At 48.4% G+C, this 26116-nt stretch overlaps 1 protein-coding gene across 4 annotated transcripts in view; it reads right to left on the reverse strand.

The window, feature by feature from the left end:
* jakmip1 (janus kinase and microtubule interacting protein 1) overlaps positions 1 to 26116 on the reverse strand; it is a 76486-nt gene that overhangs the window by 22745 nt on the left and 27625 nt on the right. For 2 of the 4 annotated variants that reach the window (XM_061251125.1, XM_061251122.1), the window contains exons 2-6: positions 19473 to 19726; positions 14966 to 15460; positions 5555 to 5764; positions 3509 to 3628; positions 2921 to 3067 (exon numbers count right to left, since the gene is read on the reverse strand). In XM_061251125.1, coding sequence (XP_061107109.1) covers positions 2921 to 3067; positions 3509 to 3628; positions 5555 to 5764; positions 14966 to 15460; positions 19473 to 19613 — 1113 coding nt within the window. In that variant the 5' untranslated portion in view covers positions 19614 to 19726. Of the gene's footprint in view, positions 1 to 2920; positions 3068 to 3508; positions 3629 to 5554; positions 5765 to 14965; positions 15461 to 19472; positions 19727 to 20675; positions 20788 to 25934; positions 26056 to 26116 lie in introns of those variants that run through there. The other 2 variants (XM_061251121.1, XM_061251123.1) reach the window with 2 other exon arrangements.

Raw genomic sequence — 26116 nt, forward strand, 5'->3', positions numbered from 1 at the left:
GAGAAACATAGAGTGTGAGTGCACCTTCTCCTTCTGATAGAGAGAGAGAGAGAGAGAGGGTGTGAGTGCACCTTCTCCTTCTGATAGAGAGAGAGAGAGAGTGTGAGTGCCCCTTCTCCTTCTGATAGAGAGAGAGAGAGAGAGAGAGAGAGAGAGAATGTGAGTGCACCTTCTCCTTCTGATAGAGAGAGAGTGTGTGAGTGCCCCTTCTCCTTCTGATAGAGAGAGAGAGTGTGTGAGTGCCCCTTCTCCTTCTGATAGAGAGAGATAGAGAGAGAGAGAGAGTATGAGTGCGCGTTCTCCTTCAGATAGAGAGAGAGAGAGACAGAGAGAGTGTGTGAGTGCACCTTCTTCTGACAGAGAGAAAGAGAGAGTGTGTGAGTAGGCATGAGAGAGATATAGGTAAGTGAGAGACAGAGAGAGTGAGTAAGAGATGGAGAGATATAGGTAGAGAGAGAGAGAGTATGTGAGTGGGAATGAGAGAGAGAGAGAGAGATATAGGTAGAGAGAGAGGCAGAGAGAGTGAGAGACAGAGAAAGAGAGATATAAGTAGAGAGAGAGGCAGAGAGAGACAGAGAGAGAGTGAGAGTGTAAGTGGGCATGAGAGAGATATAGGTAGAGAGAGAGACAGAGAGAGAGAGACTGAGAGTGGGCAGGAGAGAGATAACTTTCCAGTTGTACAACACTGAACACTGAAGAGACACTGAAGGTGACTGAAATGAAACAGATACTTTCCCTAAGAAGCTGAAAAAAACACTTTGTCAATCAGATAAGGATAACATACCCTGGTGTGAGCTGCCACTCTCCAGACAGTTTAAATAACAGATGTTTAATTTTATCGGGACCACAATGCGGAAGAGGAACTTCTAGGTCTTAATAAGAACTTTTACTGCCCGTTTCAGAGTCATTGCACACAGTCATTACCACCTGCAATAGCACCTGTTAACAAACCAATCACGGACCAATGGGACATGCAGAACAACACTGCAGGGCAGATATTTCAGGTCCACCTGGGCCATGTGGTTAATGACCAATGACCAGAGAGACAGAAAGAGAGCACATTCCAGGACATCTTGCTTTACAGGATGAGGCAAGAACAGAAAGGTGAACATTAAACAGAGAAGATTATACATAGTATATCATCTGTTTCTCTGTGTGTATCTGTGGTGTGTGTGTGTGTGTGAGAGAGAGAGAGAGAGAGAGAGAGAGAGAGAGAGAGAGCAAGAGCTTGTGTTTGCATGGACTTAAAAATCAGTGTGTTCATGACCTTGTATTTCACTATTAATTTTTTATCTTAGACTGGACTTCTGCAAATGCTTGCAAAAACTCTAGATGACATTGGCTTTTACTTTAGACTGAAGCACTTCCCATATATTACCACCAGAGGTCCCCGTTTCCATTCTCACGCCATAATCCAGTGTTTCCCAACCATATTTTTTCCTACGGCACACTTTTATAATTACTAAATTCCACGGCTCACCACTAACCCATTAAACACAAAAATGCCACGAAATGTCACACACATGCTCAATTGTGGTGGAATCTGAAACTTTTCCAAGGCACACTGGTTAAAAAGCACTACCATAATCAGTATGAGGCCATATGAGATGGGCCTTCAGTGAGACGCCAAAGGAAGTGGCCAAACATTAAATCACTTCCCAGCCTTTTTTTTCTTTGCTGTTCAGACTCCAGCTCTCTGTAATAGCAAAATCAGCCAAACATACAGAGTTACTGTAAACTACAGACAACAGTCTAAGCTTAGATATGATCTAATCATTTCCTCCAAAGAGAGAAACAGAGAAAAAGGCGCCATTAATGAAAAAAAACAAAACAATGCTTTTAATAAGATCATTAACTTTTCTAATGGTAATCAGCTGCCTTTGGACAAACTGGCTCCTGGAAACTATTTTCAGGCTAAAAGATACCAAAAGACTTCCTTGGTTAAGACAATTACTGCTGTGGCTTGAAAGGGAGACATTCAGCATACAATTAGCAAGGATATGAAAGTTTTTACATAGTCGACCATTTGACTGGTCATAGCAAAACAGGCAGTCATCAAACTTCATCCAAGTTCAAACTCACCCTTTATACTGATATACAAAACTTAATAAGGCCTTCAACAGTACCAATGCGTTGCATATGAAAGTTATGGCCTAATTACTGTAACTTTATGTTTGCTCTCATCATTTTATTGCCTCTGAATAAATCTGTGGCAGGATGTTGTAAACGTACGATTGCACATGTAGCAGTTTTTTATTCAGAATGAATAAAAGGACAATGCTCTAGTCACTATGGAGCCCTCTCTATGGAGCCCAACGAAATAATTGTAGGCTGACCGCAAACCATCCGATCACGACGGCCTCTCAAACCGAAATGCCTGATTTCTATGGTCTTTCACCAACCTAAACAGTCTTTCATGTTCTCTCTCAGAACATTCTCTCTCAACATTTTTTCCAGGGAGCTTGTGCTCCTAAGTTGAAAAATTACATCCCAATTAGTAGTGGCTAAATAATTCATAATTATTCCAGTTAACACGCATCAATTTCCGGGAGAAAAAAGCTCCAAAAATGGGAGCGCTGTAGAGCCCTTCCCATCCCGACTCGTGCAACATCTACGGCAGCAATCATCAAATCTCGACCTCAAATCCAAACCCGGTTCTGGTTTTTCTTCTCTTCCAGGTAACTAGCTGAACCTCGAGGACTGTGACTTGATGGGGCGGCCTGTAGCGTCGGTGGTTCAAATCCCTGTGTAGCCACAATAAGATCCGCACAGCCGTTGGGCCCTTGAGCAAGGCCCTTAACCCAGCATTGCTCCAGGGGAGGATTGTCTCCTGCTTAGTCTAATCAAGTGTACGTCGCTCCGGATAAGAGCGTCTGCCAAACGCCAATAATGTAATGATCCCTGATGCCTGTGATCTCACCATCTCGGCGTGCTCCCTGGTCAGGTTCTTCAGCTTGGCCTCCATGCGCTGCAGCGTCTGCAGGAGGTCCTCGTTCTTCTTCGACATCCTCTTGTTCTTCTCAAGCAGGGGCTTCAACTGACTCTCCGCCTCGCGCACACGCTTCACCTAGAGCGCCGGAGGAGAGGGACATGGGTTCAGGAGTCTATCTCAGCCAAAACAGAGGTGTAGCGATAGGGGTCTGAGCGCTTTAACTATTTTAACAACTGCTTGTCAATGCTGAAACCAAAAGTCAAGGGGATATGGTTTAGAACAGACCGGGGTCAAATACGCATTTATTTTTGACAATTTTCTATGCACGTTTGATTTCGCCTGGTGCATTTGAGCCAACCAAGAGGACCAGAAGGCAGCGTTTCCACCTTCTGAGAGTATTTAATTGGTTCCCATACACCAGAGAAGCCTAGTGACGTGTAGAAAAGAACTTGAATCCAAAACAATGACGTATTTGACCCAGGTCTGGTTTAGAGTAAGTCCCGTAAGGCCATGATCTGTGGAGCACAGCCACGACAGGCACAGTGCTCTACTGCCAGACCGCACCCTGATCCTCACCAGCTCGCTCCGCTCGTCCGCCAGCAGCGTGTTCCGGTCCTCCAGCTTGCGGATCAGGGAGTGGAGCTCCGCGATCTTCAGCTGAAACCGCCGCAAGTCCCGCTCGTCCATCTGCACGTCCTGAGAGAGAGAGAGAGACAGATACAGCGAGAGAGAGAGAGAGAGAGAGAGTGAGAGAGAGAGAGAGAGAGAGAGAGAGACACAGACACAACAAGAGAGAGATAAACACAGAGAGCGAGATAGACAAAGCAAGAGAGATAAACACAGAGAAAGAGACAGACACAGCGAGAGAGATAAACACAGAGAGATAGAGAGAGACAAAGAGAGGAAGAGAGAGTAATTGAGAGAGCGAGACACAGAGAGAGACACAGAGTGGTTTTAGCACGTGCCATCACCATAAAGGCCAGTCTATAGTCCGGTAACAGTTGAAATTGCAGAATGTTCATGAACATCCTATTGTTGCCCAATGTAGACAGAGGTTGTTGCTGGTATACTGAATGGACTCCAGCCGGCCAGAATATAACCAAACGTTGTTGCGACCAGCGACATCCATTGCACATTGTTAATTGCAGCAACGCTCTGTCACTGGACTGAAGGTGACTTAAATTAGATATTTCTCTAAGAGGCTTAACAAATAACATTTGCTTACATTTATTACATTATTAGATGATGCCAATGCATTCTGGCATGAACTCTCCCCACCTCCTGATAGTTAAAATAACAGATGTTTAATTTTATTGGGAAGAAGAACTTCTAGGTCTTAATAAGAACTTTTACTGCCCATTTCAGAGCCATTGCACACAGCCATTACCACCTGCAATAGCACCTGTTAACAAACCAATCACGGACCAATGGGACATGCAGAACAACACTGCAGGGCAGATCTTTCAGGTCCACCTGGGCCATGTTGTTAATGACCAATGACCAGTCCTCATCAACGGCAGTTAATCTTTTTAACGCTGTACTAAAACGCTGGTGCATGTCTGTTTCTCCTGTGATCCAAGGATGGTCTAGGTTTATCGGGTTGTTAGTGAAACAGTAGGATGCCATTTTAGCAGATCCTTAGGAGAAAGGCTGTGCTTATTATTTACTCCCACGTCTCTCAGCAGCATGACAGGCATTAGATATTTCAAGGAAAATTTTAAAACTGCTAGACAGCCCAGAGGCAATAAAGACAATTTCCCCCCCAAAAAAGACAAGCGAAAAAACCATACTGCATTCTGACAACATAAAATCACCTTTCGCAACACAGCATAACAGACAGCATCGCTGAGTACGAGAACAAATGTTATCAGTGCGGGGAATAACTGAGAGCAAGATGGAAGAAAGATAAACTACCAAAGCAGAGTCCCAAAACCATCCCAGCACCACTATACTAATCATCCCATCACCAACATCACTGGCCATGCACATCGGATTACCTGCCTGACCAATGACGAATCGACTGTCTGCCACTCCTCCATCACCTATCTTCCTTCCTCCATGACTCACGCCTCTCCTCTCTCTTCACAACTTTATTAAATTATTCTCTACTGCCAGCCCTCCTCTACACTACTCCTTACATTTTCATTCACTCGGCAAAAACATTGTTCTCTCCCTCTCCACCTCAGCGTTCTGGCGCGAAATGGCAGCTGTGCATCTCCCAGGTGGGCGCACCACATTGGCGGTGGTTGGGTCGAGAGCCCCCCTGAGCACTGTAAGCGCTTTCAGTGTTCAGAGAGGCGCAAGATGAAATGTAACGTAATGTAATGTTATGTAATGGTCTCAAACACTGTCAGAATGCCTTCCCACTGTACTGCACGCCTCCCCCCCCCCCCCACCGGACCCCGCCTCACCGGCCTCTCCCCCCCCACCTCACCTGCCGCTCCCCCCCCCCCCTCACCTGCCTCTCTCACCCTACCCCCCGACCGGACCCCGCAGCTCACCTGCCTGTCCCCTCCCCCCCCCAGGCTCACCTGCCTCTCCCCCCCCTACCCCCCCACTGGACCTGCCTCACCTGCCTGTCCCCTCCCCCCCCGGCTCACCTGTCCCCCCCCCCCGTCTCACCTGGCCGAAGGTGTAGTCCGTGGCGTCTCCGATGGCGGGCGCCACCTCGCGCTTGGGGCTCCCGTGGTGCCGCTCGGCCTCCCTCACCTGCACCAGCTGCTCGTCCAGCGCCTCCTTCTGCAGGAGCAGCCTCTGGGTGTAGCCGGCCTGCAGGCCCAGCTCCTTCTCCATGGCCAGCACCACGCGCTCCTTCCCCTTAATCTCGTCCATCTGCGGGAGGAGGAGGAGGAGGAGGAGGAGGAGGAGGAAGAGGCCTCGGTCACGTGACAGTGGAGCAGGACTGTGAGTGACGCGCGGGGGACCCAATGGCTGAGCTCCAAGGGCCAAGAAGGCGGGGCGAGCCGAGGAGCCGCAGAGCGAGCGGGTCTGCGGTATTCAGCGTGAAACGAGCGCTCGACAAAAATAAGGCCGTCGCGCAAAGTAAACAGCCCCTGAATAATTTAAGGGATGAAATATTAATCGCGGGACTCATGGCTCCCGACGCCGACTTCGTTGGGCGAAAACGCTGCAGCCGCACACAGATTTGTGCCTCATCGCTGAAGTTGCGTTTCTTTCACAGGAATGACAGGACCACGCTGTGCCAAGCTCGTGTGCTGTACACGGCGTTATAAACTCAAGCACCCCCAAACACAGGCTCTGGAGCCCCCTCGAGGAGGCATCTCCTCGGCTACCTACTGTATATCCATTATACAGTACGATACCATTAATATGGATCCAAACCCAACTGGGAGAACCAAGGGGACATGTGATTGAGTCCCAGGACATGCTCTGTTCACTTCAGGAAGGCGATTGGGTGGACAGCACAGTGCGCATACAAACAATAAAAACAATAAAAATACACACATATCAGGTTAGCATTGGGTACTGCATCAATATGTCAAGGACTTCCTTTATAGCAGTACAATAACTAGCTAAAACATTAAACTAAAACACAAACACAAAGCTATTATTTAAGTGTGAATAATGTGATAATCACATATAAACATGTATATGACAAACATCCAGGTGTAACAAGAAGTTACTGAGTGGACAATAGAGATTTACTCTCAATGATGCTTAACTAAAGCTAAGCGCTACTACAGTAGATTTCCATTAAATATGCACCCCATTAGCCCAGAAGTAACATTCACTGGAATGTGAATCCAGCACTTCCAATTACAGCCTCACACCTGAAATGCTTCTTTTCACTGTTTAATGCAAGTAACTACTTCTAAAGCCAAGGATTCCTATTCAAAATCAAACAGGATGTAATGAATTATTTGTATAAAAACACTACACATAAGGCAAATCAACTTTACGGTCCTATGACAGACATTACCATAAAAGAAACACCATATAACCACTAGAAGAGGTGTATTTTAACAGATTTAATGAGTAAACCTTGAAAAGCTAACAACACATAAGCAAAATAAAACCCTACCTATAGTGTTGACTCCACACAGAAACAGGCTGATGTGATGGGGATAAAGGCTTCTACCTTTATCCCCATCCACAGGGTAATCCCTGCTGTAAAACACGAGGTGCTCCCTTTCAAATGCCATTCATACCATCAACACTGCTCCACCCCCGCACACCAAACAAGCTAACCTCTGCCCCCTCCACACAACACTCACACAAATACACACACGTACACTTGCACACACACAAACACAGACATACACACACGCATGCACACACAGCACACACGCACACACACACAGCACACACACAGACAGACCCACAGACACAGACATACACACAAGCACACACACACACACACACACAGCACACACGCGCACACAAACACAGACATACACAAAGCACACAGCACACACGCACACACACACACAGACAGACCCACAGACACAGACATACACACAAGCACACACACACACACACACACACACACAGCACACACAGCACACACGCGCACACAAACACAGACATACACACACGCATGCACACACAGCACACACGCACACACACAGCACACACACAGACAGACCCACAGACACAGACATACACACAAGCACACACACACACACAGCACACACGCGCACACAAACACAGACATACACAAAGCACACAGCACACACGCACACACACACACAGACAGACCCACAGACACAGACATACACACAAGCACACACACACACACACACACACACACACAGCACACACGCGCACACAAACACAGACATACACAAAGCACACAGCACACACGCACACACACAGACACAGACACAGACACAGACATACAGACAAGCACACACACACACACACAAACACACACACAAGCACACACACACACACACACACACACACACACCTAGCACGTCCTGTATCTGAAAATTCCCACCAATATCATTCCAGAATTGGGAATGACTGATCTTGTCCAGGGCCACGGTACACACCCTGACCTCACGCAACCTGCCTCGGCAAAGTGCTGAGGTCACACGCAGCGTTGTGTATCGTCCCCGATGTCACCCAGGCAGACGGAACAGGACAGGACAGGGCGGGGCGGGGCTTACCTCCGCTGCCATTCAGCGTGTAATGAAGAGGAACGCCGGGCCGCCAGGAGCAGAACACACAAGGTGTCATGGCTGTCACAGTCAATTCAATCACAAACGGACGGGGGGGGGGGAAACGCCGCGCGTATTCGTTAAGTGGGCTTCTGCGAGTCGAAGAGGTTCTGTTCCCGCTCTTTCAGTCGCCTGGCGATAACATTACCCGCAATGCTTACCCTGGGAGTCATCGGCTTGCTCCGAAAAACACCAGCTCGCAACCGTTAGCTACGTCTCCGCCTACGGTGAAATTCCACACAAACAAGTATTCGGTCTTCCCCTCTGGTCTGACTAACATCCGTCCCCTTGCCTGGCAAAGCCACTCGTTCCACCTCCTGGTTCCCGGGTGCGGTCCAGGAAGACCGACCGTCAACGCGGTCGGAAAGCTCACGGCGTGGAAAGCGCTCCCCCCTCTCACCCCGTCCTACACGGCCGACCGTTGTCTCACTTCCGTACACTGTGAAAAACACACACGCGCGCACGAAAACAGAATTTAACATAAGACGCGTCAGACACGGAGAACGGGATCCCGCCGTTGCCATAGAAACACAGGCCTTCACCTTGTTATGCTTCGGAGAAGGAGGACTATTGAGTATCGCACTTGACACATTCTGTCCGGGATCAGAAAATCAGGGGAAACGTTACCTTAAGAAGGGAGATGCTGTGTGTAAAGGTAAATCACCAGTGCTTCTGAACAGACGGCTTGATGCTGGTTTCTCTATCACTAAACACCTATAAATAATAATGTGGAAAAATGTGAGCTTTGCCGTTTTTTCCGCAGTATGAAACAAGTAGTAAGCGGTTACTGTATAATAATATTCCCAGTGTTTGTCAGGAGGAATAAGGGCTTAATTAGTCAATTAGGTGACAATGTTTTCATTCAAAAAATGAAGAAAAGAGGAAAAAAAACTAAACAAATTGTGTTGAACTTGTCAAGAGAACCAAGTAGTTGGAAGTGGGGTTCAACTGAAATAATAACTACAGCATTTTGTATTTGACTTATCCTGACTGACTTAGCCGGCTTTCATTTTTGGCATAACACACATTCCCTTGTGCTTTCACAAAGCTGGCGTTGGAAGCTCTGTATTGTTTAAACTGTTACTAAGGTAACACTTAAACCAACCACCTTCTGGGTCAGTGCTTACAACAGATGGCTCATCCCCTATTGTGTCAAGTGTCCCAGTCAATAAGCGTTTACGTACACTCAGTGAAGACTTTATGAGGTATTCATTAGACTTAGATTTTTTTGTCTTATTGGTCTTCTGCTGCTGAAGCCTGTCCCCTTCAGAGGTGTGATGTATTTGCGTAACTGTCACCTTCCTGTCAACTTTCCCCAGCCTGACCCTCCTCCTCTGACCTCTCTCATTACCAAGGCATTTTCGGCTGCAGAACCACTGCCCACTGGATGCTTTTTGTTTGTCACACCATTCTCTGCAAACTGTACAGACTCTTTTATGTGAAAATCACAGGAGATCAGCCGTTTCTGACGTACTCAAACCACCCTGTCAGGCACCAATAATCATTCCACAGTCACTTAGATCACATTTCTTCCCCATTCTGACATTTGGTCTGAAAAACAGGTAAACCTCTTGACCACATCTGCATGCTTTCATGCATTTAGTTGCTGGTGCATGATTGGCTGATGAAATATTTGGATTAACAAGCTGGTGTAGTGGTGTACCTAATAAAATGCTCACTGAGTGTATATCTGAAGTGCAGGACAGTCTCATCTCTTGGGTTCCTTAACTGTACAATGAAATAACAAATTCCTATTAACACACAGAACATTACTTATACCAAACTCAAGATGTGTACATACATATGGGAGTAAGCAATAAGTCAACCTCCTGTGACCTCTCAGACAGTTTAAACCCAGTTTGCCTACACAACAGCACTGTCTTTTCACTACCATTAGTCTCAGCCCTGATATCTGCGTTGGATATTATAACATTTCATAGGTCTGAGTCACATATGATCACAGCAGTTGCAAGAGAACGCTACAGTGTATTTTCCTAAAAGGCAGAGCTGTTCCGAAAGCCTGACAATATATTCAATGTTCCCTTCCTCAGTGTCTTCTTATGAGTGCAGTATTATTAGTATTACTGCCCAACACACACACGCACGCACACGCAAAACATATGCACAGACAACCAGACTCCAAATGCTGCATTCTGGAAGTCTCAGCTCAACCAGAAGTTCAGTTTTTTTTCCCTTTGCGGGAGCATTAAACGCCAAATCAGAGTGAGCGTAATCAGGGAGGTCACATGACCCTGTTGCTCATGAGGATGTTTCTGGAAGTGCACACCACATTTCCCCTGCTCAATCACCGCTGCCTCTTCTCCGACTGTAACAGTTCTCCGTGACTGTTGAATGTCACCAATATATTTCAACTTCCAAGGTTCTAGAATCTGAGGACATATATATATTTTTAAATAATAAAAAAATGGGCCTGAAATGGTAAAATTGTTAAAGGGTTGGCATTTATATAGCGCCTTTATCCATTCACCCATTCATACACACACTCACACACTGACGGCGATTGGCTGCCATGCAAGGCACCGACTAGCTCGTCAGGAGCAAATGGGGGTTAGGTGTCTTGCTCAGGGACACTTCGACACAGCCCGGGCGGGGGAATCGAACCGGCAACCCTCCGACTGCCAGACGACTGCTCTTACTGCCTGAGCCACGTCGCCTGAAGACTCATCAAAAACCTTTCCCTCCGACCACCTTGCCCAAGTTTATATCAGCGCTAATGCTCTGCATGGAGGGTGCACAAACAGCCCGTGTGCACACCCAACCCTGTGTGCTCCCAACTGATGGTACTGCAGCCCACTCCTCGGCTGTGGAGAGTGACAGCCAGCGGAAACAGGGCGGGTACTTCAATCAGCAACGGACGAGAGAAGCCCTCCATGACACAGCAGTTTTGAGCGAACGGTCGTACAGCACAGAGAAAGAGGGCGATAAAGAGGGAGAGAAACGGGGAGAGAAAGGGGAGAGAAACGGGGAGAGAAAGGGGAGAGAAAGAGGGAGAGAAAGAGGGTGAGAAAGAGGGAGAGAAAGATGGAGAGAAAGAGGGAGAGAAACGGGGAGAGAAAGGGGAGAGAAACGGGGAGAGAAAGAGGGTGAGAAAGAGGGAGAGAAAGATGGAGAGAAAGAGGGAGAGAAACGGGGAGAGAAAGAGGGAGAGAAAGAGGGAGAGAAACGGGGAGAGAAAGAGGGAGAGAAACGGGGAGAGAAAGGGGAGAGAAAGAGGGTGAGAAAGAGGGAGCGAAACGGGGAGAGAAAGGGGGAGAGAAAGGGAGGAATGTGAAGAGCGACAGGAGGAGAAAGGGTGGGGTGAAATCAGAGAGAATAAGAGCGTGAGCGAGGCAGAGTGAGGCGGAGGGGTGAAGCCGCAGCGCTCCGGCCGTCGCTCTTCTCCCCGGCCCATCCCCCCGCCCCGCCGCCTGTCGATCAATCAGGCTAACGCCCCTCCCAGCCAGCGCCGTTCCTCTCCGCACGGACGTGCCCCGGCCGGCGGGCGTCTCGTTCGGCGGGCGACAAAGCCGCAAAGCTGCATTTATTACCCCTGCGAAAGGCGCCGAGAGCCAAATAACACCGGCCTCTTTTAGAGAGGATCGATAAAATCAGCGCTTTAAAGTCCCCCACACCCAGCGCACGTTTTATCCGTTATGTCCATATGCAAAGCAGCCGCGTCTGTCCAAGGTAACTAACAACTTCTTTCCCCACTGTGCACATTTCTTACTTAATGGGTTTTTCAGTAGAGCCATTGAGGACAAACATAATGTCCGCGGCCCAAAGCTGTTGGCGCTACGCTAACAGCAGCACCAGTGAAACGCATGCAATCGCAATGCCTAAACAGGTTGGGTCTCTGTGACTCAAACGCAATCGCTTGACTGAACGACAGTTTAACACAGTTTAAATAGTAAGGTTAATAGGTAGAATTGAAGTAGTTATCAGTGTATACCATTGTAAAAGCATTGTAATGACGTCCATCAGGCTAACGGACTGTTGACACTACTGCCTGTGTTTATAGTCTCAAATTCGGGTTCCAAATATACAGTTGACAGACTGACACTCACTGTACACAACAATGTATAGCCTGGACAATAATTTAAGCTCATTGGTACCAGCAATGGGATTACATCTACAGCGTCAAGAAGGGGAGGTACAAAACAGTGTTGTAGATGGGGGTGTTATAAGTAGCTATGTGGTCTTAGAAGGGCCAATGTACTTTGTTACCTCTCTAAGGAGAATAAAAAGTAGCTTCACGCTCTAACTCCTGCTAGCCTTTCTACTCTTCACACACCTTCACACAAGCACACAAGCATAAATGGTGGCCATGGAAACCACACAGGGGCAGCTTCTGAACACAATAGACAATAAGTCTAACCAGCAATGATGGTCACTGCAGGTTAAAGACAGCTCTAAAGCCTGTATTCATGGATACACCCAAGTCAACTTCTCATGTAAAAAATGAACTTCTGTTTTCCATTCATGTCTAACTAGCTAACCACCCCATTCCACGTACTCTGCCCAACAGACAGAACAGAGATCAAAAGAACTGATCAAAACTCTGCCCTCAGAAGTTAGTACTTGAAACACAATTTTTATAGTATATGACTGACAGCCTTTGATTTCAACTCATTTACCCCTTTTATCCACTACATGCTGAGTTACCAAGATGTAGATCAAAAACACGGAAAGGTATATTAAGCAAGGTTATTTGCCCTAGTTGAAAGGGGAATGACAGACGGAATTTGATACTGAGAGAGTCCTTCAATCCGCACATAAAACCTGGAATAATCAGCAGACCTAACGTGGACCCCTCTCTGCCACTGTATGAGTTACTGGGAAAGATCAGCTACACCAGTAACAACCAGAGCAGTTACTCAGAACAGGCACCTAACAGGAATCTTAAGGCCTAAATACATCCATCAGACAGAACTGAACAGGTCCCGACTCCAGAAGAGAAATGTCAATAAATTTAGCACAATCACCATAAACTAACCCTGTCCCAGCTTCTAATAATCTGCAAAGCCTTTGCTTGATGCATCATGGCGATATAAAATTGAAAAACATTATTTCTCCATCTTAGAGTGCCCTCCTGTGGTCAAACTAAACTCAAAACAATTATGATAAATGGATGTAGAAATATCTACATGCGTAAGTACCATGCGTAAATTCAATTTTGCACCTTTCGTACCACACAATAAAATATTAATTAACTCAATACTAAGAGTACCTTTAGCTCTCATGGACCATATCTCATCATTATTGGACAAAAGTACACAGAGGTAAAATAGCATTTGTTACGTAGAGAGAGTCTCCCCTGTTTACGTCCAAGGCAGGTGGGGAAGTTCATTGAAGGCCATGCCCCGTTCCCTTCAGGAAGTGCAATCCCAACCAATCACCACCACTCATATAAATAAACAAACATTTTCACAACCAACAGCCACCTGGCAGATTCGCAGGCATGCTCAAGGAAGATTAACTCATATACTCACTAATGCTGGAGACATTTCTTACATTTTCTGATTGAAGCTTCTCGATATTTGTCCTTCCTCTGTTCAAAGTTTAGGGGCTGTACACTGGCCTGGTTTTACTACTTCAAAGAGAATTCTAGATTACAGGGCAACACTTACACGTGGCTCTGGATAAACTGTCAGCAAGCAAACTGAAACGTTTTGGTTCTGTATCTGAATGGACAGATAAATAAGGCATGAGGATGTTCTCTCAGTAATAGACCTGTTCATTTCTGAGATCGAGAACAACGACTCGTGACATCTGGAACAGGCCCTTCATGACAGATTCACTCGAACGCACTCTCGTCCTGAGGCCTGTTATCTCTGACCTATGGTAAAATGGGTGGTGGTAATCATGGCTGAGGTGTAGCATATGACACTTGCTCCGTCTGAAGACAAGCAGCAGAGACTGAAACAGCAGCTGCAGTCCAATGTAAAGAACACAGCCGCCTGGGCAGGACAATGACAACAAACACACCACAGACAGTGGATGAGCAAGAAAAACAACAAACTACATGACATATGCGGATGTCATCATGTAACCAAGGAGTTAACAGTGTCTCAGTTTTTATTGAAGGGCCTGAATGTCACCTGACACGTGCTATAGAGACGCGATTATGACCGTGTCTAGACAGTGCCATGGTTCAGTGCCCCAAACAGACACAGCGCACCGAACGACAGCGTTTTTCCTTCATCACGTTTTTTTACGATGCCACAAAGTTAAACTCAAACATTCAGCTTCTTGCAGCCTGGTAGTTAATTTGATGTCTTTTTTTTTTTACATTTTACATTTCATTTCACATTTTAGGTTAAAAAAAGTGAAATTCTGACTGACAAATGCAATTTAATGAAGATTTCCATGTCACTGAAAATCCAGGAATGTTACTATAGAAACATATATATATACACATATATATTAAAGATATCCAGTGTTGCCTATAACTCCAGCCACGGATGGCCTAAAAATTTCAAATTTCATTCATCATCTAAACATCCAAAATATAAGTAGGGATGTGTCCAGTGAGCTCTAGACATTTACGTAACTATCTCTACGCACACAGGATCTATGGTATCCCTGAGGTCATACCAGTCCCGGTTCACATTCAGAAGCGAACACTTCATACCACCCACACCACCCTCACCCCCCCACCCTCCCCACCCTCCCCATCCTCCCCACCTCCCCACCCTCCCCACCCTCCCCACCTCCCCATCCTCCGCCCCGGCCCCCACCCTCCCCACCTCCCCACCCTCCCCACCCTCCCCACCCTCCGCCCCGGCCCCACCCTCCCCACCTCCCCACCTCCCCACCCTCCGCCCCGGCCCGGCCCCCGGCAGTCGCTCACCAGCCTGCGGATGTCCCTCTCGCAGTCGCGCTTGATGCGGCTGACCTCGTCCTGGTGGGCCTGGTAGGCGGCCCGCAGGTCCGAGGCCTTGGCCTTGTCGGCCTGCACCACGTTGGCCAGCGCCTCCTCGGACTGCTTGCGCGCGGTCTTGAGCTCCAGCACCTCCTGCTGCAGGCGGAGGCGCTCGCAGTCGAAGGCCCGGCGCGCCTCCTCGCGCGCCTCCCCCAGCAGGGCGGTCTTCACCTTGTCGGCGGCCCCGTCCCGCAGCACGTTGACCAGCGACTGCAGACGCTGGACCTCGCCGTCGCGGATCTTGATGGCGCGCGCCAGCTCCTGCTCGTGCTGCCGCCCCAGCGCCTCCCGCACCGTCTGCAGCTCCCGCATCTTCTCCTCGTGCAGCTTGGCCTTCAGGTCCGTCACCAGCACCGTGTGCTTGTGCTGCTCCAGGTCCCGGCTCTGCTTCACATCCTGCAGCCGCTCACGCAGCTTGCACACCTGCGGGCGGGGCGGGGCGGGGCGGTGTGGGCAGAGAGAGAGAGACGGGCGGGGCAGAGAGAGAGAGAGACGGGCAGGGCGGACAGAGAGAGAGAGAGAGAGAAAGAGAGAGAGAGAGAGAGAAAGAGAGAGAGAGAGAGACGGGCAGGGCGGACAGAGAGAGAGAGAGAGAGAAAGAGAGAGAGAGAGACGAGCAGGGCGGACAGAGAGAGAGAGAGAGAGAGAGAGAGAGAGAGAGAGAGAGAGAGAGACGGGCAGGTGGGCAGAGAGAGAGAGAGACGGGCAGGGCGGACAGAGAGAGAGAGAGAGAGAGAGACGGGCGGGCAGAGAGAGAGAGACAGACGGGCGGGCAGAGAGAGAGAGACAGGGAGACAGGCAGGTGAGGGAGGAGGGATGGAGTGGGAGAGCAGTGAGGAAGAGGGTGAGAGGAGTAGGGAATAGAGAGTGAGAGAGGGAAGGAGTTGTGGGTAGGGAGGAATGGAAAGAGTGGGAAAGAGAGGGGGAGGAGCAGGGAACGGGGAAAGAGGAGTACAGAATAGAGAGGGAGAGACAGAGAGAAAGACCAAAATATACCATTAATTTAATGGCAATTTTACTTTGATAAGGGTAGCACGTTGGGGCCGATTCCTAAGCTTGGCACAGCCGTAATGAGGTTCCAGTGGACCGGGTCATCTTTTCTGCTAAGTGTTAGATTTTAATGAGCAACAGCTCCTTCTGAATTCATGCGCTAACCACGGCAGTGACTGCGCTGGGGTCAAAGGTCAACATCGCCTCAGTGACGGAACGCATGCCTTCCCCCTCTTTTATTAAACAGCCTCAGCCCACACAACCTCGGATTTAATAACAGCTTCCCACGGCCTGTTAAATTTCACAAGCGCCGTAAAAACCGAAAACAACGGCAGTTGAAATTGAATAACGTTTCCCCACTCCAGCCACTTTCCCCACAGTCGAAGTTCAATCCCTGCATGAACGAGGGAACTAGTTTAGACTGGTAAGGAGAGGGAGGATTTGAGAGCATGAATCAGATTTAGCCTCAAAAGAACAGGTCCGCTGTCCACACAGCATACAGCTAAACATCTCAGCGTTTCACCTGCTCTCCTGATCGCCGGAAACCGACGTGAAATTGTTCAGAATCGTATCAGATTGTGGGATTATACGGGCGATATTGCTGCACGTATTTCACACCACACGTTAGCCTTTCTGAGGCAGATCAATCAATGTCACACAGGGGGGTATAGTCATTTCTACCCAGTCATTTCAGACAAATCGGCCTCATAAATCTGACGTCCTATTGTGCAAATACATGCCCATTTCGCTGAAAGCGCAGCGTTTCATCCGAACAGATAGGGGGATTGGGAGGAAGATAAAGATTTGAGGTTTTTTAGCATGTGTCAACAAAGCGTTTTCAGTTCAAACTAAAATTATATGCAGTATATTTTCTGTATGCCGAGTTTATCTCTGACAAGCCATCAAAACTTATTAACTTAATGGTCTCAGAAAAATTAATCAGAATTTGGAGGCAGCAAATTTATTCTTCTTGAATTGTGTGTAGTGCAGTAATATTATTATCATAATATTAATGTTAAGACTCACTGCAGAAGTACAAAAATTCTGAGCAAAGGGAATTATGTATAAGGTAGTCAGACAGTCAGAAATAAAGCAAAGCTAATGTAATACCATAACAGAGTCTTACCAATGGGCATCCTCATTCCAGATATGCTAATCCAAAGCCCCGTCTCAAATTGATAACTGAATCATCTGCCTCAGTCACAAGAGACTCTGCGATGCTAAATGCATAATTATGGGCTAAATACCGTGCGGGTTGTACACTTCCACCGTTCCCTCTGCAAATCGCTGGCAATATCCAAGCTACACAGTGGAGAGATAAACTAATGACAGGCGACTTGTTGCAGGACAGGAAAGGTTTGTTTGTCACCATCAGCCATCATTAAACAGGAAGTTGTGTGGTTAGTAGAAAGGAAATTTGGAGCTGAGTATAGATTACATTACATTACATTAATGGCATTTGGCAGACACTCTTATCCAGCGCGACGTACAGTTGATTAGACTAAGCAAGAGACAATCCTCCCCTGGAGCAATGCAGGGTTAAGGGCCTTGCTCAAGATAGTGTAGAGACCTGGACTATATGGCCTACAACAGACCTGGGCTCTTGCTCCCTTCAGTCTCTAAAGGTGAGAGGCGGAAGCCTGACCAGATTCTGTTACAGTAAACCAAACAAACCCAGGGAACAATGAGGCCTTTTCTTTTCCACACAACGACGGCGAGCTCATATTTCAGTTATAGTGATGGCCTGGGAAGAGATGGCAGAGGATGGTGTTTAATAACTCTGGGGGAGTGTTGGGATGAGTGAGTGTGTGCGGAGAGACAGCCAGGCTGAGCACAGGAGGAAACCGGAAAACTGCACGGTCAACAGAAAGCAGCATCTCTTTTCCCAATATACACTCATAGAGCACTTAAGTAGGTATGTATTAGACCTATTGCTGTAGCCTATTCACTTAGAGGCTTTGACACGTTCTGCATACCGCTGTTGTAATGTGTGGTTATTTACAGTACTGTCACGTTCGACATGAAAGCATGCAGATGTGGCCAAGGGGCTCAGGTGTTTTTTAGGCCAACAGGTGGTATTCAGTTGCTGCCACATGATTGGCTGAAAAAAATATTTGCATTAACTAGCTAGCAGGTCTACCTAAAAGAGTGGTCACTGAGTGTATATGATGTGTGTAGCTTACGTTGGTTCCCATTTCTCAATACTGCGATTCTAATCCACCCGTATGCCTTAAATCTACAGCACGTCTGTGTGAAGGCGATGTCAATGAGAATGGCCAAGATGGGTATTTAGTAAAATGCACAACTTAACACAGAGATGCAATATGGCCAAAACTGGAAAAATAACAATACGACCAAGCAAGTCTCTTCAGAGAGGGCACAGAGGGTTTCCAGAACCACCAAAAACCTCCACATTAGCCTGTGAGACGCAGCCAGGCAAGCAACGCTATTGATTTGCTGCAGGCAGATGGAAGATTAACTTTTACAGCCACAACCCTAGAGCTATAAACAAAATATTCTCCCAGCAGGAGAGGCAGGGCACGATTGGACACGTAATGCATTACATCCTGCTGTTCTCTTATGGACAGTGTGGGGTTATTAAAACAGTGGCAACACTGCCTCCTTTATATGCACATTAAACAGCATTCACCCCACCCAAGGGAATACTGCCATCGTCACACAGGTGAAAGATATATTGGTAAATATAAAAAATATAAATACGGACGTAGGGAAAATTGCAGAGATGCTGTGAAATGCTAAATGTCTTGAAGTCAATTACAAAGGCATACCCCGTACTGTACTCTGTACACTGATACAGCCTCCATGAACCAGGGAGGCACTGAGATCATTTTTATTCAGCTTGGAGAAAGTTTATTCTCATTTGAATTGCTGAAAGTAACAGTTAAGTGAATGGAAGGTGCACCATTTGACGGATACAGAGAAGAAACGGAGACCTGAATATCAGACAAAGGCCTCGGAATGCTGCTAAATTCCACACAGATGCGCACCGTCCAAAATGGACGTATGAAGATAAAAGAGGAAAGCCAGGAACAGGAACGGTAAAAATTCAGGAACAATTACCGCTTGTTACTTCGACAGTCGACAGCGCCAGTCCTGGGTGTATTAATGTGTAATTAACCACCGGCACCTCCATAAAGAGCATTACATTATATTACACTACAGGCATTTGGCAGACGCTCTTATCCAGAGCGACGTACAGTTGATTAGACTGAGCAGGAGACAATCTTCCCCTGGAGCAATGCAGGGTTGAGGGCCTTGCTCAAGGGCCCAACGGCTGTACGGATCTTATTGTGGCTACACCGGGGATCAAACCGCTGACCTTGCGGGTCCCAGTCAAGTACCTGAACCACTACACTACAGGCCGAGCACTGTGACGAGAGCCGCAATGCGATTGGACGAGGGACGAAGAGCGGGCGTGGCCTACCTTGCCCTTCTCCTGCTGCAGCTCGATCTGGTTGTCCGTCAGCTTTGACCGCAGCTCCTCATTGGTCGCCTGCAAGGTGTCCATGGTAGCCTCCGGCTTCTCCCCCTTGCTGCGGTTCTTTTTCGACGCCGGTGCCGACATCTTCCCCTCCGTCCGTCCGTCAGAAACGCCGAATGGGAAAACGGAGCGCCAGTTTCGACCTCGGTGGGAGTGAACTTCACGTCTCTGCCATCATCATCATCATCCCCTCAGTCCTGCAGAAGAAAATCACAAACGATCTGAAATTATTTGGAAAGAAAGACCAATCATATAAAACCAATCACCTACCAGGGAATACCGTCTCCTCCCTCACATAATATAGAACGACCTTAACGGAGGTGCAGTGCCACCATAACAATTCTGTGTCCTCAAACTTTGAGAAGCGAGTTTAAGAGGGTGTGACACTCCCCGCCATTCTCACACGGTATTAGGGGCTTCGGCGATTGCTGAAATTAACTGAAACCCTTGAGAAGGAACACTTTATAAGATATGTCACAGAAGGTTAGACACAAAGTCCTTTACGGTTAGATTGAGTCCAGCCCCTTAGCTGTGGAGAGTTCAGAACTCAGTGTGCTGTCATTAAAGACACGGCCCTGTACTGTGGAGCGAAGCATTCCCCACTAACTAGAGACAGAGAGTTTCTGTAAGTTTTCAGAAAACTTAAGACTTATATACACATAGTGACCTGAATTAGAGCAATGTTTACATATAAGGAATAAACAGTGGATTCTGAAGAGGAGTACAGGGAAGGTGTTGTATCATGATCGGGCTACTGACAGAGTGCTTCTTTGCACTTAAAAGGCCTAATCTAGGCCTGCTCCATCCCTGTCACATCGTTTGTGTATTCATGAGGCCCGCCCTATGAAATGCATTCAACCGACCGCTGCTTTGTTTCACTCTGAGGATCAGCCACTGCGTCAGAGGACTGCATTACATTACAGTACATCTCATTCAGCAGACGCTTTCGTCCAAAACGACGTACAGTTGATTGGAAGCAGATGGCAACCCCAAGCAACCTGGCTACACCGGGGAATGAACCACAGACCTTCCGGGGTACGCTACAGGCTGCCCAGAAAGACTGCGCTCTGAACCCGGGGGGAGAAGGCAGACTGCAGGCACTACCTCACACAATGAGGAGGGAGACCACACGCCGCGGTTTCATACCTGCCCTCAGCGAGTACAGCAGATGTATAGCAGTGGAGTGTGCCTTGAACACATTCAATCCCAGGCGGCAATGGAAAAAACGCGGCCAGCATTGCTAGTGGACGTGCAATGACACAGCTCATGTGTGCAGCAAGTGATCACATGCCCATTTTAAGCCCATAAGCACAGGTGCGCACACACACACACACACACACACACACACACGCGCACACATGCACACACACGCGCACACACACACGCGCACACACGCGCACGCGCACACACGCGCGCACACACACGCGCGCACACACACGCGCACACACACGCGCACACACACGCGCACACACGCGCACGCGCACACATACAGAAACACATACAGAAACACGCACAGGCGCACACAGGTGTGCACACGCACACACACACATGCACATGCACACACACGTGCACACGCACACGCACACACACACAAATGCAAATAGGCGCAGAGGTGCAAACTCACACACACGCACACACACACACACACACACACACACACACACACACACAAACGCACACAGGTGTGCACACACGCACACACACACACACACACACACACACACACAAACGCACACAGGTGTGCACACACGCACACGCACAGGCACACACGCACACGCACAGGCACACACACACACACACACACACAGGTTCAATGTCCAAGCATGATACTGATCTAACAGGCACGGCCACACTGGTAGCACAGTGTGCGTTTATCATAATCCTATTAGCCGGCCTGGGATCCTCTCTGAGGCTCCAGTGTCCGTGAAAATATCTGGCAGGGAGCAGACCCATCCGACAGGGCCCCCTGAGACGCCTGGTTCACCTCCAAACACAAGCTCATATCCGGGTGCTGTCCAAAAACTGTTACCCTTCCCCGAGGGGTGAATAAAAGCTGAATAAAGCAGAGGCCATTACTCTCTCGCTCTCAAAATCTGTCTGCCTCTCTCACCACCTTCTTCCTCCCTCTCACTCTGTCTTTCAGTCTTTCTCTCATCATCATCATCATCCTCTACCTCTCTCTTTCCGGACTTCCTCTCCTTTTTTCCCCCAGCGTATCCGTGGCCAAAGTGTTTCTGGTTTGAACCCAAGTTCGGACCCAACTATTGCGTCTGGAGTCTCAGCCTAGTGGTTTCCCAAAAAATACGCTTTGCGTGGAAAATGACCAAGTGGACGTTGTGTAAAACGCAAGCAAAAGGGCGTGGTCTGAACGGATATGTCTGGCGAAGATGAGAGACGTGACGCAATGAGAGTCAAAATGGCGGCCAATCAGAAAAGTTAACGCACCGCACTGCAGGAAAGCCGTGGGATCTGAATGATGAACAATTTAGAACGATAACCTTTGGGCACCTAGCCCATGTCAGCCCAGTTGTAATAACGATTAGGGGATGTTAAAATAACGCGGGCTCGCTCTGGGGAGCCGGCGCATCGGTGCGCCTCTGACCCTTGACCCTCCACGTCAGGCCGCGTGCACACAGACTGCAAATCAGCGCAAAAAACGGCGGCCTAATACCATTAACTGCAGACAGGATACTGGCCGAGAGTGGCGATACACAGCTGCCAGGCACTCCTAAATCTCAATCAATAACATCATGCAGAGAGCCCGGCGCAGCAGAATACGATTCCCGCTAAAGTCATTATCTCCCAGGCATTCCCCCAAAGGCTGTGGCCGGGGCCTTTTAGTGCGCTAATTACGGCCTCCATTTTGGCTCAAAGATCTCTCACTCACAAAGCTGTGACATTTCCAAGGGCCTGGTCAAATAAACACTGGTAACAGTGATTTGTCCTTTGTAAGCAGCAATGTTGTAAAAAAAATAAATAAATAAAAAGAAGATTGTTCTGTTGGGCCAATCAGACTTGTAATAGGGCCTCTGGTTGTTTTTGGCGTTGGTACAGCACGCTAAAGGAGGGGGCTGTGTGTAGCACAGAGGGCCCTTGACACACGCAAGAGCTGTCATAATGGAAGAATTAACGGTTTCAATCTCTCGTAGAGCAGTTATTGATCTGGAGCTTACGACTTCTCACCGTGACCCCAATCTCTGCCCCCCCCACCCCCCACCCCCCGGTCCCATCTCCAAGATTGTCAAACACACTCTGTTCAGTGTCTATACTTTCATTCCCCAGGCTAGCATTACCCGCCAGACAGAAGGAGCGATAGTGGATACACAGCGTAAATGATTAAATAGACTCGTACAGCTTTTTGTCCTCCGCATTTAATGAGGAATTAAAGAACTACATTTCTTTCATTGCTATAGTTGTCAGAATGTAAGGAACCCAGACCTGGATCAAATACATCATTGTTTTGGTTTCTAATACTTTTCTGTGCTTTACTGAGTTTGTCTGCTGTATTGGAACCAATTGAATACTTGGTTGGCTCGATTGCACCAGACAAGACAAATCGAGCACAGAAAAGTAAATTAAATCCAAATCAATTACGCATTCGAACCAGGTCTGAGGGAAGCTAACACAATGGTAACATTTGTGTGATTCCCATCAGCAGGCTGTGTGCTCAATAACCCCCCCTGGTTAAAGCTGAAGTGCTGAAAAACAAACAAAAAATGCCAGACTTGTGAAAGCGAAAAACAGAAGGCAGGTTCAGTGTGTACATACGCTGGGCGAGGGCGTATCCCGTGAGGACTTGCCTGTTGACAAAGAGGACACGCAGCTGGTAATAACGCTAAGGAACTGCGAAGCTGGCGCGCTATGTCACCCCTCACTGCCGCCCCAATTAAGAGAGTCACGCCGTCTACGCGTCCGAGACACAGCACCAAGGAGCTCCGGCCAAAAAAGCCTTCAGAGGAGCCTATGAGTAAAAGATTTTGCCTTTTCCTTTTTATGAGCAGCTAAGCAAGCTAAAGGACACTGAGGAGGACTGTCAGGCGAAGATTCAGCCGAGGCAAACGGGGGTGTTTTTCTGCCTTTTTCCCACAGGCAGCTGTGCTCTCCGTCTTACAGTGAAGGGCTCTCGTCCACACAGCTTAGGGCACGGGGAGAGAGGGGGACAGAGAGAGAGAGAGAGAGAGAGAGAGAGAGAGAGGGAGAGAGAGACAGAGAGACAGAGAGAGAGACAGAGAGAGAGAGAGAGAGACAGAGAGAGAGAGAGGGAGAGGGAGAGAGAGAGAGAGAGAGGGAGAGAGGGAGAGAGAGAGAGAGACAGAGAGAGAGAGAGAGAGGGAGACAGAGAGAGGGAGAGAGAGAGAGAGAGACAGAGAGAGAGAGGGAGAGGGAGAGAGAGAGGGAGAGAGGGAGAGAGAGAGACAGAGAGAGAGAGAGGGAGAGAGGGAGAGAGAGAGACAGAGAGAGAGACAGAGAGAGAGGGAGAGAGGGAGAGAGAGAGAGAGAGAGAGAGAGAGAGACAGAGAGAGAGGGAGAGAGGGAGAGAGAGAGACAGAGAGAGAGGGAGAGGGAGAGAGAGAGACAGAGAGAGAGGGAGAGAGGGAGAGAGGGAGAGAGAGAGAGGGAGAGAGGGAGAGAGAGAGAGGGAGAGAGAGAGAGAGAGAGGGAGAGAGAGAGACAGAGAGAGAGAGGGATAGAGGGAGAGAGGGAGAGAGGGAGAGAGAGAGGGAGAGAGAGAGGGAGAGAGAGAGAGGGAGAGAGGGAGAGAGGGAGAGAGAGAGAGAGAGCGCGCGGGAGTGGGGAAGTGGCAGATTCCCGCTCGTTAAAGGCAGGGCTTGCCGCTCCCTTTCCTCCAGCCCCTGCCTGCATAATGGCCAGACACGCTTCCCGGAGCGTCTGCCAGCCAGAGGCTCGGGTAAACCGCTCCCCGCTGAACGCAGAGTCCGCAGAGGTGCGTGTCAGGCCCGTTTGAAGTGGAAAGAGGGGCTCTACACCGCCGGTGCAGTAAGAGAAGGGGTAGCACGTAGCACTGATGTCACGAAAAGCAGGATTCAAGGGCAAAGCCCACAGAACGAGGTGAATTAAGGGTGCCCAGGGTGTTAAACATCTGCCCGGTGTTGTCAGAGTTGGGAGCTCATCTGGGATATGAACACCTTGGGCTAGGAGTACGACTCTCCATTCAGATGCCAGATAAGCCCCCGCCGTTACATAATCTGATAAGTACGCCACATAATTGAAACCTACACCAGGATTTCTGGAAAAATAATCAGTGTTTATTCCAAAAAGGTTGCTATATCCATACAAAGCAAACTCACGATCCAAGGTAACCGGGATCTTGGTGTGGTCCAGGTGAGAGAGAAAGACACAAAGAGGCCAACCAGAGCTTCCTAAGTAGGGTCTATGCAGGTGCTCTCCATTACCTGGAAACAAAAGAGTCACACAAGCTAGGGAGCGACTAGCCGCCCCCCCGCCCCTGCTGGCAGATAGGCATAACTCAATAACTATAGCCACGCGACAGAGATGGAGATGAGCTGGATTGACCTCCACCAAACCTTGTGACTTGCGACTGCACTGGGAATCTCACACAGATGCCATGCAAGTTCAGGCCACTGCTAATTGGCTCATAAGAACGAAAGGCCGCAGATGAGTTGAGGAATTCCCATTCCCTGCCCCAGACACCTAACCGCATATGACTTTATTTGCCATAATTTACAGAGGCGCAAATTAACGAAACAAACATAAGTCACACCATAATTGGCCTAATAATAACACAATACCCGAGTCCTTAATCTCTCAAGACAGTGGTTAAATGGTGACAGTCTGTTCATTAAAATGAGAAATGCAAATCTTTTTGTTCCACTAAGACCCACTAACCTTTACTTCCGCCGTTATCCGCAGGATCTTAAGTAAATAATTCACGTTGAGGCTTCCGCATTAATACCCAAGTGCTTATTCACTCACTTCAATGCCAGTAACACACAGACAACTGTTACCAAGGAAACCGGGCTCTTAAGAGTCCGTTCCGCCCACAGTCGGACAGTCTCTGAGGAATCGAACCTCCCGGAGGACGCTAAATCTTCTAGGTATAAATTATTTAAGCAGACCGTGGGATTCGCCGATATTTCCCTGCTGTGAGGAGGGGGCAGGGGTCAATGCCAACAAGGGGGGGGGCAGAGGTAGGAGTGGGACAATGCGGTTAGCCAACGCTCTTCCACAGAGGGTGAGTTTCACTATTGTGGATCCAGGGCCCGATGTTGGACGGCTTTCATACAGGCCGACAGGACTTCATTCAACACAAGGGGCGACTCGCCTCAACCAGCGCCAACGCGCTGCACCCACCTGCCCCAGAACGCTCATCATCTGATTTATTTACCCAATTAAACCGGGCAACGGAGGCTAAGCCAGACTTACAGCAACACTGGGAATTTGGCCGGCGCCCTGGGAACACCGGCACTCCGCAATAAATCCCACGGGGACCGTTAAACGGGCACGGCGATCCGGCACCTCTGCTCCACGTCTCCTGCAGGGAATCACTATGACGATCACTTTCCCAGTCCAGCCCAGCAGCAGAGATGTTGGCCATCACAAAAGAG

The sequence above is a fragment of the Conger conger genome, chromosome 8 (assembly GCF_963514075.1).
Source record: "Conger conger chromosome 8, fConCon1.1, whole genome shotgun sequence".
NCBI lineage: Eukaryota > Metazoa > Chordata > Actinopteri > Anguilliformes > Congridae > Conger > Conger conger.